This window comes from Choloepus didactylus, chromosome 20 (assembly GCF_015220235.1).
Source record: "Choloepus didactylus isolate mChoDid1 chromosome 20, mChoDid1.pri, whole genome shotgun sequence".
In the NCBI taxonomy this organism is placed as follows: domain Eukaryota; kingdom Metazoa; phylum Chordata; class Mammalia; order Pilosa; family Megalonychidae; genus Choloepus; species Choloepus didactylus.
Genome location: NC_051326.1, coordinates 51,562,014 through 51,574,540, shown reverse-complemented (window position 1 = coordinate 51,574,540; position 12,527 = coordinate 51,562,014). Strand labels below are relative to the sequence as shown.

The window sequence follows — 12,527 nt, the reverse complement described above, 5'->3', positions numbered from 1 at the left end:
AGATTCGCCCAGGGTCACAGTCCGTCACAGAGCTGGAATTAGAAACCCGTCTCTAGTGCTTTCCCCACTGTGTGACAGATACTGAGCCAGGCCCACTGGGGACCCCAGGACGTCTGAGGCAAGCAGCTCCCTGCAGCCGGCTGCTGCTGTGGAGGCCCAGCTGACAAGGAAGACCCCAGAAAGGCCCTCGTAAGGCCCCAGGAAGGCCCCAGGAGGCCTCCTGGCTCAGAATCCAGAGGAGGGGGGCCGGAAGCGTTACCTTTGAGGCCCGGGACAAGAATCTGCACAGAGCAGGCTTCCTCGGCAGTCTGTTGAGGATATCCAGACCTTAGCAGCGACAGGAAGGCGAGGCCAATTAGAGGGCCCAGGAAAGCCAGATGCCGCTTCATAATGAGCATTTGCAGGTCATTGACTCCTAAGAAAAAGAAAGAATAAATAGTGATGGGAATTCTGAAAACAGAACAGCAGTTGACAGTGTGCAGGGCCAAAAGCCCAAGCTCCCGGTCCGAGCTCCTCCTGTGGGATCAGGAAGATGGGGCACCCTGTGTGCATCCCCCAGAACTCACCAGAGCACTGGATGTCCACAGCGGAGCCTCACGCCCCTGCTCACCTTTTTCATGAGTACTCACTCCCACCCCCACCCCCACCTCGCCCAATTAAGCCCTATATTCTTTTTTTTTTTTGGTAGGGGGTGGGTGGGTGGAGAGGGGGGTACCTCTTACAATGCAAGACATTTGTGCCTTCACTCACTCCCTCATGTATCTAGTAATAAACCTTTCCTGAGAAATTTCATTGCTAGATGCTGTTAGGCTCAGGGCATTTAGTAAAATGCAGTTCCAGCTTCTGATCAATAAATGTTTATTGAACGCCTATTATGGGCCAGGCACTGGAGTGGCATTTGAGATACATCAGGGAACAAAACAAAGATTCCTGTCCTCAAAGAGCTCACATTCTAATTTTTAGTACAGACGATTCCAATACAGATGAAAAGAGATGGGACTCTGTACAGGATTCCTAGGAGCACAGAAGTACATCTAATACAGAGCTAGGGTGGGAAAGAGGAAGGAGATTGGAGAGTGGTCAAGAAAATTTCTAGAAGGAAATGACCCAGGCACAAAATGGGAGCTAGATATTTAATTATTTAATTCATAGACGAAGAATCAGTGATTACTTGTCTGCCTGCAAATGCTTAAAGGGGGTCGTTCCTGGGCTGGCTGGGCCTTCATACCAGTGTCACCCAGGACAGCAGGTTTCAGAGATTGGAAAGCCACCAGAGACAAAGGGCACTGATGGCTTGGCAGCAAATACATCTTGAACTGAAAGGCAAAATAAGATTAGTAGGGGAAAGACAGGGAGCCCCACCCTCAGAAATAGTGGAACTGAGGAGCTGTGGGCAAGCAAACTCATTCAAACCACTACTTGCTCATCTGAGAGATTTTAAAATTGAAACAAATGACTTCATCAGTTCTGCGACTTTCCCAGGAGGGGCAGGAGTGTTTGTTGACCCCTTCATTTTCTTATCATGCTTGTCATCAAAACTTTAAAAATTAAAAGGGCAAAGGATACTCCTTACATGAAGGAAGAAGAACCCTTGAAGCATAGAGGAAATCAAAGAAAAGGGAAAGGAGAGGAAAGAAGGGAAGAGAGCTGAAAGAATCCCTGGAGCATAGCAGAGAAAGATGAAGGCTCAATCTGGACCCTGGGGCCAAGCAGTAAAAAGAAAATGCTCATTGTAGAGTGTGATGGCTACTTAAAAATAGTAGCACCTATTAATCAAAAAAAAAGAAGGCTCCTTCCTAGAGTCATTTCATTCATTCATTCATTCAACAATGTGTAGAGATGCCTTCCATATGCCAGGCACTGTTCTGGACACAGAGCAGAGCAATGAACAAAGCAAAGTATCAATATCATTAGGTTCATATTCCAGTCAGAAGAGACAAACAAACAAGATACATAATGACAGATAGTAATAAGAGCTAGTGAGGCAGAGAGCTGGATGCTATTTTAGAGACAGTCTCCAGGGAAGTCTTTCCTAATGAGGTAGGTGAGGAAGCAATTCAAGGGAAGAGCATCTGAGGGAGGAAAATTTCAGGGAAAGGAAACACTGAGTATAAAAACCCTGGAGCATGCCTGGACAGTTTGAGGCAAAGAAGTAGGTTAGTGTGGTGGGAGCAAAGGAAGCAAATGACTAAGAGGCAGAAGATGTGGTAGGAGAAGTGGCCAAGGGTCACCATGCATGGGTCCTGCAGGTTATATTAACACCTTTGGTTTGGGGGTTGTTGGGTTTTCCCCCCTAAATGGGATGGAAGGCTTCGGTCAGGGGAACAACATTATAAAATCATCACCCTGGCTCTTCTTTGAAGACCAGATTGTAAGGGAATAAGAATGGAAGCAAGGAGACCAAAATAGAAGGTGATTGCAAGAAACCAGGTGAGAAAGGATGGTGGTTTGGACTACAGCGGGAGGGGTGAAAATAGCTTAGACTCCTGGATAGAGGCGAAGGTGACATAAAGAGGTCAGATTTGCTGATGGGTCAGATGTAGGGAATGAGAGAGAGGAGTCAACGATGACTCCATGCTTTTGACTTAGCAACTAGATAGTAGTGTAGCCAAACATTGAGGAAGAGAAAACATGGAGAGGCCAGGAACACATTTGTGAGTGGGAGCAGGAGTTTGATTTTTGACATTATGAGTCTGAAATGTCTTATAAGTAGAATTGCTGGGTAGGCAGTTAGGACAAGGTCAAGACCTAAAGGTGTCACTGCATTTTCTCCCCATAAATTCCAGGCTGGTACCCTCTCAGTCCCAAAATGAAATGTGTTAACTGTCAGAGAAAGACAATCTGAGGCAGGGGGATTCCCAAGTCAAGAGCCTTCTTAGATCTATCATTTGTTCATCCCATACAAGAGATGGGGGAATGAAACGTTGGAATAGATCTTACAACCCCCATGTAGTCATGGCCCCTGGAGTCTGGAGAGACCCCCATCCTCAGACTTTGTGGTTAACACACATCTTTTGACACATCTTTAGAGCCTGAAATCCTATCACACTCATTTCCAAGGGTCCCCTTAGAAATACAAGGAACTGCCAAGACATCCACGGAACTCTTTCACTGATACACTGCCACCCGAGCATCAGATTTTGAAAAACACTACTTCTCATGATCATTAACAAATCTGGTCTCTACAGCACGAGAGGCTGTCATTTGAAAATCTTCCACTTCTGAGAAAAATTCCCTGCCAGTGGTAATGAAAGAAAAGATCCTGTGGGGATTATTTTTATAATGTTAGTTATGAACATTAAATATTAAATATTCACTTTAAGTTAAGGGAATGGTTAATGAAGGTAAGGAGAGGAGAAGGAGAAAGGGAGTGAGCAATGCAAAATATTTAAACAGTAGGGTTTAAAGAATTCCACTCACTAGGAATGTAAATTTGAAGAGAGTTGAACTTATCTATCATAACTTTGTAAAAATGAAGAGATGTGAAAGGTAAAGCCACATTTCCTCCCATGTGTCCTGAAATGGCTTAGGGGAGATAAAGGTATCTTAAAGCTCGAAATAATAAAACGAAAACCAGGTAAGCCAAGACTACACTACATTCAAAGTGTCAGCATTAGAATCTCCTCATTTAAATACTGCATCTGGTCACTGATGATTTTCCTCTTCCAGGTCTGAGCTCCTGCTATTCATTCTCCTGGAATGCTCAGTTTCCACCTGATGCTTTTGATGATATGATGAGGTTTTTCTCTTTGTGAAATGTGGAGAAGGTGGGAAATGGAAAAGTCAAGGGAGCTAGAGGTTAATTAATAAAATGCCCGCTTACCTCCCACACTTTTATTCAGATGTTCAAAAGCTGGGACAAGTCAGAAAAACAGACACTTTCACAGAAGTGAATAGGAGCTTACAGGGGAGTAAGCAGGAAAAGAATTAAGCAGAAAACAAAGAGTGGTGCCTGCTGAGTTTCTGCTTTTGGTAAGAGAAGAAAAATTAAACCAGAGTAGCCTGTAAGTGTTTCTAAATCCTCGATCAGGAATGAAAGGAAAAAAGAGGAGAGAGAATCTGAGCCACCAGAACAGCCGAAGCAAGTCAAATGCTGTCCTGAAATCCCAGCTGAGGAAAAGCCCGAGGGGCCCAGTGGGAGCCCCCACGAGCTGGTGGCCTGTCCCTGGACATAAGTTCTGTCTGTCTGATTCACCTCTGTGCTCCCGGTGCGTCGAGCCATGCCTCTCACCTGGCACCCAGCATTCTCTGGATGAGGCTTTCTGTATCATTTTTTAACATTTTATTATTGGAAAATTTCAAATATACACAAAACTAGTATAATGAGCCTCTTGATACCCATCGTCCAGCATTAACAATCAGTAATATTTTGTGAGGTGCTTCTTTAGATTCTCCTCTAGTTCTCAGTGGTTGATATTTAATATATACAAAGCATATATGTAACTTCTGTGAATGCTGTGAATCTCAACCATAAAATGATCATCTGTGATTCATGAGCCCACCCAAGTTCAGAAATAAAATGTGGCTGATGCTCAAATCCCGGTGTGTTCCACCCACTCCCCTGCCTGCCCACTGAGAAACCATTACCCAGAGTTCTGAATTCATCATTCTGTCGCTGCTTTTTACTGTATGTGCATGCATTCTTTAAAAATATATTATCAACTAACATTAATAAGCAAACCCTGAGAGTTAAAAACTGATAACACAGGCTACCAGGAGATAGAAAGAAGGTAGAGGTCAGGCATTTGATGCTGAAGGACTACAGAATGTTCAACAGGCTTGATTGTATAGATCCAGAAATAGATAGCATAATACTGTGTGATGGTAGCACAATATTGTAAGTATACTGAACAAAGATGTCCATGAGTAAAGCTGAAAGAGGTGGGCTAGGGGCATGAATGACACCTGAGGTAAAGATAGAACATAAAGACTGGGACTGTTTAACTTAGCAAAAACTGGAGTGGTCAGTGATTGTGACTAAATGTACAAATACAAAACTGTTCTTGCATGTGGGAGAACAAATGAATGTCAATCATGCAGAGTGTTGGAAAGGGGATGGTATTGGGGAAAAATATAATCAAAACAAACTGGAGTCTATGGTAATATGCTTCCATTAAATGTAACAAAGGCAATATACCAAAGCTGAATGTGTATGGGGGGGGATATAACGGAGGGATATGGGATTTTTGGTAGCGGTGGTGTTGTCTATTATATACCCTACTATTAGATTGTATTGTATGATATTTAATTTTCTTTTTATTATCTTTGTTATTATTTATTTTAAAAACCTTTTTTTTTAACAATCAATATGTTCAGGTGCTGACTCTGGTGATAAATACACAACTGTATGACGATACTGTAAACAACTGATTGTACACTGTGGATAATTACATAGTTTGTGAATATAGCTCTATAAAATTGCATGGAAAAGTATAAACAGGGATAAAAGTACTGGAGAAAACATGGAGAGAAGGATGTACGTATTTACTGTCAGTTAGAGGGTAGAATGGTATAGCCTTTCTGGAGGACGGTGGGGTGGTTCCACACGAAGCTAAGTATGTGGGTGCCATAAGGTCCTGCAACCTCATTAGGGGGCATAAACTTGGAGGATCTGAGAGCAGAGACATGAATGGACATTTGCACACTGGTGTTTATGAAGAGAGTATGCATGATTTGCAATGGGTGGAGGTGGCCTAAGAGTACATCCACTGAGGAACAGAATGGTGAACTGTTGTGTGTGCATACAATGGAATATTGAGCAACTGCCAGGAGTGGAGCTGTGAGACACGCAATGAGGTGAATGGATCCTGTAGACAGCATTTTGAGTGAACTACACCAGAAACAAAGGCAAACACTATGATGCCTCACCAATATGGACTAACTACAATGTGTAAACTCAGAATTGAATCTTACAGCACAGCCTAACAGGGGAACGATTGTTGTAATGGTCCCTAGATTGCAAGCTCTTACAGCAGTCAAATCTGTTCCTGAATTGTAATGGCTATCTCCAAACTCTGAGATGCTGATCCCTTTGTGTATAACCTAATTGGTCTCTAGAACGTTGGGTATCTGTGTGACACCTGAAACTCAGAGCTAGAACTCGGCAGATATGAATGTCAATATCACAACATATAGCTACTGTTAAAAAAGCTGAAAAAAGAGCCCAGACTTCAACTAGAGATATGAATGATGCAGATGTGGTTAAGACTATGGCAAATCAGGCCAAAGGGTAAAGGACAATACTGACTGTGTTTTAAAACCTCAAATGCCATGTAAGACCAAGAGAAGAGATGTTTAGTTGGTGCAAGATCTATATTTCCTAAACAATTTAACTCGTACGGTTTGTTCAAATACCATAATTACATGGAACTTTTAATAGGAAGTGAGACCTGGTAAGTTTGCATAAGTTAGTGTGAAATAGCGACACATCCCAAAATAATTTGAGCAGAGAATAAAAATATATATGCAGGGCCCCCCTGAGGAGCTGGGGGAAAATGCAGAGGTGTTGGACTTCCGCACCTGGATAGCTGCTGATGTTCTCACAAACATTGAGGACTGACAGTTTGATGTGCCGAGCCCTCTATTTCGGGACTTGCCCTTATGAGGCTCGTTACTGCAAAGGAGAGGCTAAACCTCCTTATAAGTGTGCTAAGAGTCTCCCCGAGTTCCTCTTTGTTGCTCAGATGTGGCGTCTCTCTCTAGCTAAGCCAACTCGGCAGGTGAACTCACTGCCCTCCCTCCTACGTGGGATCTGACTCCCAGGGGTGTAAATCTCCCTGGCAATGTGGGATATGACTCCCAGGGATGAATCTGGACCTGACATCGTGGGATTGAGAACATCTTCTTGACCAAAAGGGGGATGTGAAATGAAATAAAGTTTCACTGGCTGAGAGATTCCAAATGGAGTCAAGAGGTCACTCTGGTGGGCATTCCTATGCACTGCACAGATAACCCTTTTTAGGTTTTAATGCTTTGGAATAGCTAGAAGTAAATACCTGAAACTATCAAACTACAACCCAGTAGCCTTGACTATTGAAGACGATTGTATAGCAATGCAGCTTACAAGAGGTGACAGTGTGATTGTAAAACCCTTGTGGATTGCAGTCCTTTTATCCAGTGTATGGACAGACGAGTAGAAAAAGAGGGCAAAAAACTAAATGAAAAATAGGGTGGGAGGGGGTAAATGATTTGGGTGTTCTTTTTTTACTTTTATTTTTTATTCTTATTTTCACTTTTTCTCTTACAAGGAAAATGTTCGATAAATACTTTGGGGTGATGAATGCACAACGATATGATGGTACTATGAACAACTGATAGTACACTTTGGATGACTGTATGGTACGAGAATATATCTCAATAAAATTGAATAATATATATATTATTATAGTATCAGCCCCCAGAGACCAGGCCTCGGACCTCCGCACCCCTCTCGCTCCTGGCCCACTCCCCCCACCACCTGTGCCCTTGAAGGAGCGTCGGCTGCAGTGCTCTCTTGCCCACAATAAACCAGCTGGGACTGCTGGGAAAAAAAGAAAAAAAAAAAAAATATATATATATATATATATATATAGAGAGAGAGAGAGAGAGAGAGAGAGAGAGAGAGTCTAGTTTTGCTCATTTTTGAGCTTTGTAAAATATTATATTCTATTGTATGTAGTCTTCTGTGACTTGGGTTAACTCCACACTATATGCCAAGATTCATCCATGCTGCTGCAGGTGGCTATAGTTTATTTGTTATCTAATTACATTAATGCAGACAGCATCAGTCACTGATACATGTTGGGATAGGGAGAGAAGCTGGAAGGGATAGGAGGACACAGCTGATGGTGCTGAGCTCGTCCTCAATAACAGTGGGGAGGAGGGCCTGCCAGTTCTCGCCTCCACGTGCCTTTGAGGAAGTCGCGGTGGTACCACTTAGGGAGCCACCACGTGAGGCCAGTGTCTCACAGCATAATGTTTACAGGGAAGCTGTGAGCCTGGCGCTACCACTTACCAGTACCTTGGCCAAACTGCATATCCTTTGTAAACCTGTGTCCTCATCATATAGTAGAGGTAATCACCTCCTAGGCTTATCTGGAGGAATACATGTGATGATAATACTTACGAAACTCTTCACACAGTGCCTGGCCCATAGTGAGTGCTCACTCAATGAGCTATTAATATTACTATTGTTCCATATTGTAAGGTAGCCCTAAATTAAAGCACAGAGCCCCAGAGCCAAGAATGAGCTACTAGACAACTGAAAGTGCTGGAAGCCAGAGTTTCTAACTAAAAATGTTCTACAAATCTCCTGTAAAGTGCCCATGCTTTAATCAATTCTCCTATCAAATGTGCACAAGTAAATTCTGTTTCCATTCTGTGACATCTTTTAGTGTTGATCACCAAGTGCCACATGAGGCCACTTCTTTATGTGTCATCACTTATAATAAGAGCTGACCTTGCAAAGGAACAAGAAACAAGATGATTGTCATTATATTGGAGAAAATAACAATTCTCATATAATACTCCACAGGGATGAGCACTATTATTCCCATTTTACAGGTGAAGAAACCAAAGATAAAAGAAATTAATGATTTCCCCAGAATTATACAATGAGTGAGGAAAATGGGACTGCAGCCTACATCTTATTGCTGTTAATTTCCTTCTTAATTCTACCCAATTTTCAGTTTTCTGTGCATTACAGTGAGGATAGATCCTGCTCTTTAACTAGGATAGTCAGCACTTATTTTATTCTTTTTTTGGGGGAGGCAGGGAGACGAGAAGGAGCCCAGATTTATTGTGTACAAAATATGGACACATGGATCTTATTTAATCCTCAAAACAACCTTGTGGATCAATCTGGAGATTATTCTTATGCATTATATAGATATCCCTTTTTAGTTTTTAGTGTATTAGAATAACTAATACACTGAACTGTTGAACTGTAATCCGGATTCTTGATGATGAGTGTATAACTATATAGCTTTTATGGGGTGACCGGATGATGGTGAAAACCTTGTGACTGACACTCCCTTTATCCAGTGTATGGGCAGATGAGCAAGAAAATAAAGCAAAAAACAAAAACCCAAAAAACAGACAAACAAACAAAACCTGGTGAAATATTATGATTCCTAATTTTAAAGATAAAGAAAATGTAGCACAGGGAAGTGGAATATCAGCCCCAGATATCAGAGGTAGCCTTTGGAGCTGGGTGTTCCTGACTCTAAACCCACCTCTTCCCATTACTGCTGCCTCTGACCACTCGACCTTCTCACTTATGTTCACATAATCATGGTAACAGTAAAGAAAACTTAAAAAGGGAAGCACACTTCAGTTACAATCCAGGGCCCCCTAAGATTAGCTTCACTCCTTTCATGTTTCCTTGTTCTCTTCAAGTACAGGTCCATGTGTGAATAATTTGTCTTTGAAGTAAGTTTGAGTACATACAAAGTTCTGTGACTGGTAAAGGGCCCTGGGGACTCAAATGCCTGGAGTTTTGCAGGTGCTGAACTGAATGAGTGAACAAGAGCATGAATGAATGAATGAATGAACAAAAGAACGAACGAACTAATGGAAAACACTAACATCCAAACAGAAGTTCTTGATTGTAATAGAGACAGAACTTGATGCTGTTCTTCTTATGCAGTTTTCTGTTCCTAGAGTTTTTATAATTGTTAATGCCCATACAGCCACACTAGGACCCACACACAGAAGAGTCTCATGCTTGGTTTATTGCTCTGCTGTCACCATCCTAAAATTCCTAATAATTTTTTAACAATGGGCACCACACAGGATGTGGCCATACCTGATTATTCCATAGTGTTCTTAACCATGTACTTAGCCACTCCCTTAGCATGGAATATTTTGATTCTTTCCAGAATGTACCCATTAAAAATAACAAGAAACACTCATTCCACCTACTCTCGTGGTCAGGCCTATACTTGCTTCTCGTTATTTGCTGAATACAAATTAGGTTTAGATTTTTCTTCTCTAGTGAAAAATTATTCTATCGGGGGACAACCATGTTGTACAGCAGAACTTGCGTTGCATCTGACTCTACAGAATTCTCAAGAATGAGTTCAGGAAGGATCAGCTGCAATCTTCCAAGAAAAGAGTTAAGTAGTTAGAGGTAGGAACCCAGAATTAACTAAAGGTAGGATTTTTCATTCATTCATTCATTCATTCATTCATTCATAAATCCATCTACCAATTCGTTTATGTAAACATCTACTGTCTTCTTTCCAGCTGCCCAGGCCCTCTGCTAGGCCCTGGGGAGACAGGATGAAGGAACTGTCCCTGCGGGCAAGGAGCTCCCAGTGTCTTGGTCCAGGCTCAATGGTTCATGCCACCAGAATCGGGCAAGTGGACGCTGGGTGGAGGCACCACACTCACTGAAGAAGCCCTTTTCCCCATATTTCTTGCCTTCTGACTCCCTTCTTAGAATAGGAATTTAGTTTTATAAACAGAGAAGCCAAAGCTGCCTGTTGGATCTCTTTAAAAACAACATCCTTATCTCCCAGCCAGGGCCATCCCTTCAACAAAGGAGGCACATTTTACAAACAAGGGAAAGGGGATTAAATTTGGAATTCTCAGTAGAAATATGTTATAAAATGAAATATAATTTTAATGACTTAGTTTCCCAAATAAAAATTCTGTATTTTCATTAAATATCTATAGCAGGGCCCAGCATTTACAGTCACTGTAAATATGCTACCAAGAACCACTTCCAGAGAAGCATTAGGGAGCCTGTGTCTTACTGACAAACTGGCATCTCCGTCTTCCCCTACTGTTTTCCTTCCTAAAATGATGAGTATCCTTCTCCAGGAGCTACAGCATGGAAGAGATTTCTACCCCAATAGCACATATTTTTCTTATCTCTTTACCAATAACACAAAGTAAGTATTATCTTTCCCTACCTTTAAGCAAAACATCAGTTTGTTCTGTTATTTTACATATAGATTTTTCAAAATTGTGAATTAAATCCAATAGCTGTGAAAGTTTGGACATTGTTCTGCCTAACACCAGGCAAAGTGTTTCCAATCTAATCAAAAATCCATGGTCATGTACATTTGATAGCTTTAACACTTTATCTTTTAAATCTAGAACCCCTATATAACTTCAGTTCTAACTAGTCAGCCAATTCCTAACTATAAGGTATCACAGCAGGAGGTGGTGATCCTATGCAACTTTTTCTTATCCAATTTCTGAAGACAAGATGACACCACACCACCACCTATAAAAGAGAACCCTATTTGAAATCAAAGCACCCCTCTCTTAAAAATTGTCCCCTCAAGCCCATCTTCCCATCACAACTGAGATTTTCTTTCCTAAAACAGAGCTATTGGTCACTGAGTAAGATTGACTTTGGGTCCATGTTGCCTCACTCTTTAGACAGTCAACAAGTCAAACTTGAAACTGCACGGGATGCTTAGAAATAATAGATTGGGTTCTACAGCCAGTTATTATACTGCTGTTTGGAATTAGTGGGGTGGGAAGAGCCTCACTTCTCTGGGCCTCAGGTGCCTTGAATTTTATGTTAGCCAAAAGGGCTTAACTCAGTCATCTAATACCAATAAACCTGAATCCATCTCAACCATTGGTTCCACGAAGTTTCCACCGTTACTATTTTAAATTAATCAAAGTCTTGGAATTCTGGTGACTGATTTGACAGATTAAATCTTTCACCCGGATCTGAGAACAAATTCTCCTTGTTCCCGGCTTTAACCCATTCCTACCTATAACCCTGTTTGGAATCTTGCCTTCCTATCTCAATGCCTTCCTATCACCAATGTCTTACTATTTAAACCCACATCTCCGTCTTCGGGCTGAAAAGTCAGCAGGCAAAGGGTTTCCTACCTGAGGCGGCCACACTAGGCGAAGGGGGCGTCCTGACCGTCGCGGGCTGGAGAGGACACTGGGCACAGAAGGCGCATGGCTGCTGTTTACAGAGGCTGGCCCGCGGTCCAACACTGGAGGAGAAAGCGGCTGCAGCGGCGGTCAGGCATTCAGCAAATCAGGCTAAATGGTTGCAATGTTATCTGCAGACAGTTTCCTGTTTGAAATAACATCAGCTGTCCTGCTGCGAGAGTGTGGGAAAGCTGAAAAACATCCATGATGTCAGGGTTCTCAGCTCAGAGAGGTGCGGGACACTTCTGGAATTGCCCTTTTTAATTCTTTAACTCAAACATCCCCATCCTTTCTCCTTTTGCTCTCTTTTCTTTTGAAAAATTAAACATAAATATTATGGAAATTCAGAAAAGTATAAAGAAGAGTGGTAACAATCATCTGATTGTCTCAGGCAGAAATAAATACAGTTGACATATTTCCTCTCATTTTTTTTTCTTCTGGGGTTACACTTCAAAAATCATTAACTACTTTACTACCGTTTGCCTAGACCTATTCCATGAGAAACCATAATTTACTCTACCATTAAAGATTTATTTCAATAGAATATATACCAAAAATAAGTCTTTGTGATGGGCTGAGGAGATCCAGGTTTTGTGTAGCCTGGAGTTTATACAATTTGGGTGGGACTTCTTTAAGAAAAA

At 41.8% G+C, this 12,527-nt stretch overlaps 1 protein-coding gene across 4 annotated transcripts in view; it reads right to left on the bottom strand.

Moving 5' to 3' along the window:
* COLEC11 (collectin subfamily member 11) overlaps window positions 1–12,130 on the bottom strand; it is a 65,255-nt gene extending 53,125 nt beyond the window's left edge. Inside the window, exons 1-2 of one of the 4 annotated variants that reach the window (XM_037812965.1) lie at window positions 11,836–12,130; window positions 260–415 (exon numbers count right to left, since the gene is read on the bottom strand). In XM_037812965.1, the coding sequence (XP_037668893.1) occupies window positions 260–398 (139 nt within the window). In that variant the 5' untranslated portion in view covers window positions 399–415; window positions 11,836–12,130. The remainder of the gene's footprint in view (window positions 1–259; window positions 416–11,835) is intronic. The other 3 variants (XM_037812963.1, XM_037812966.1, XM_037812964.1) reach the window with 3 other exon arrangements.
* Between the last annotated feature and the right edge of the window lie 397 nt (window positions 12,131–12,527).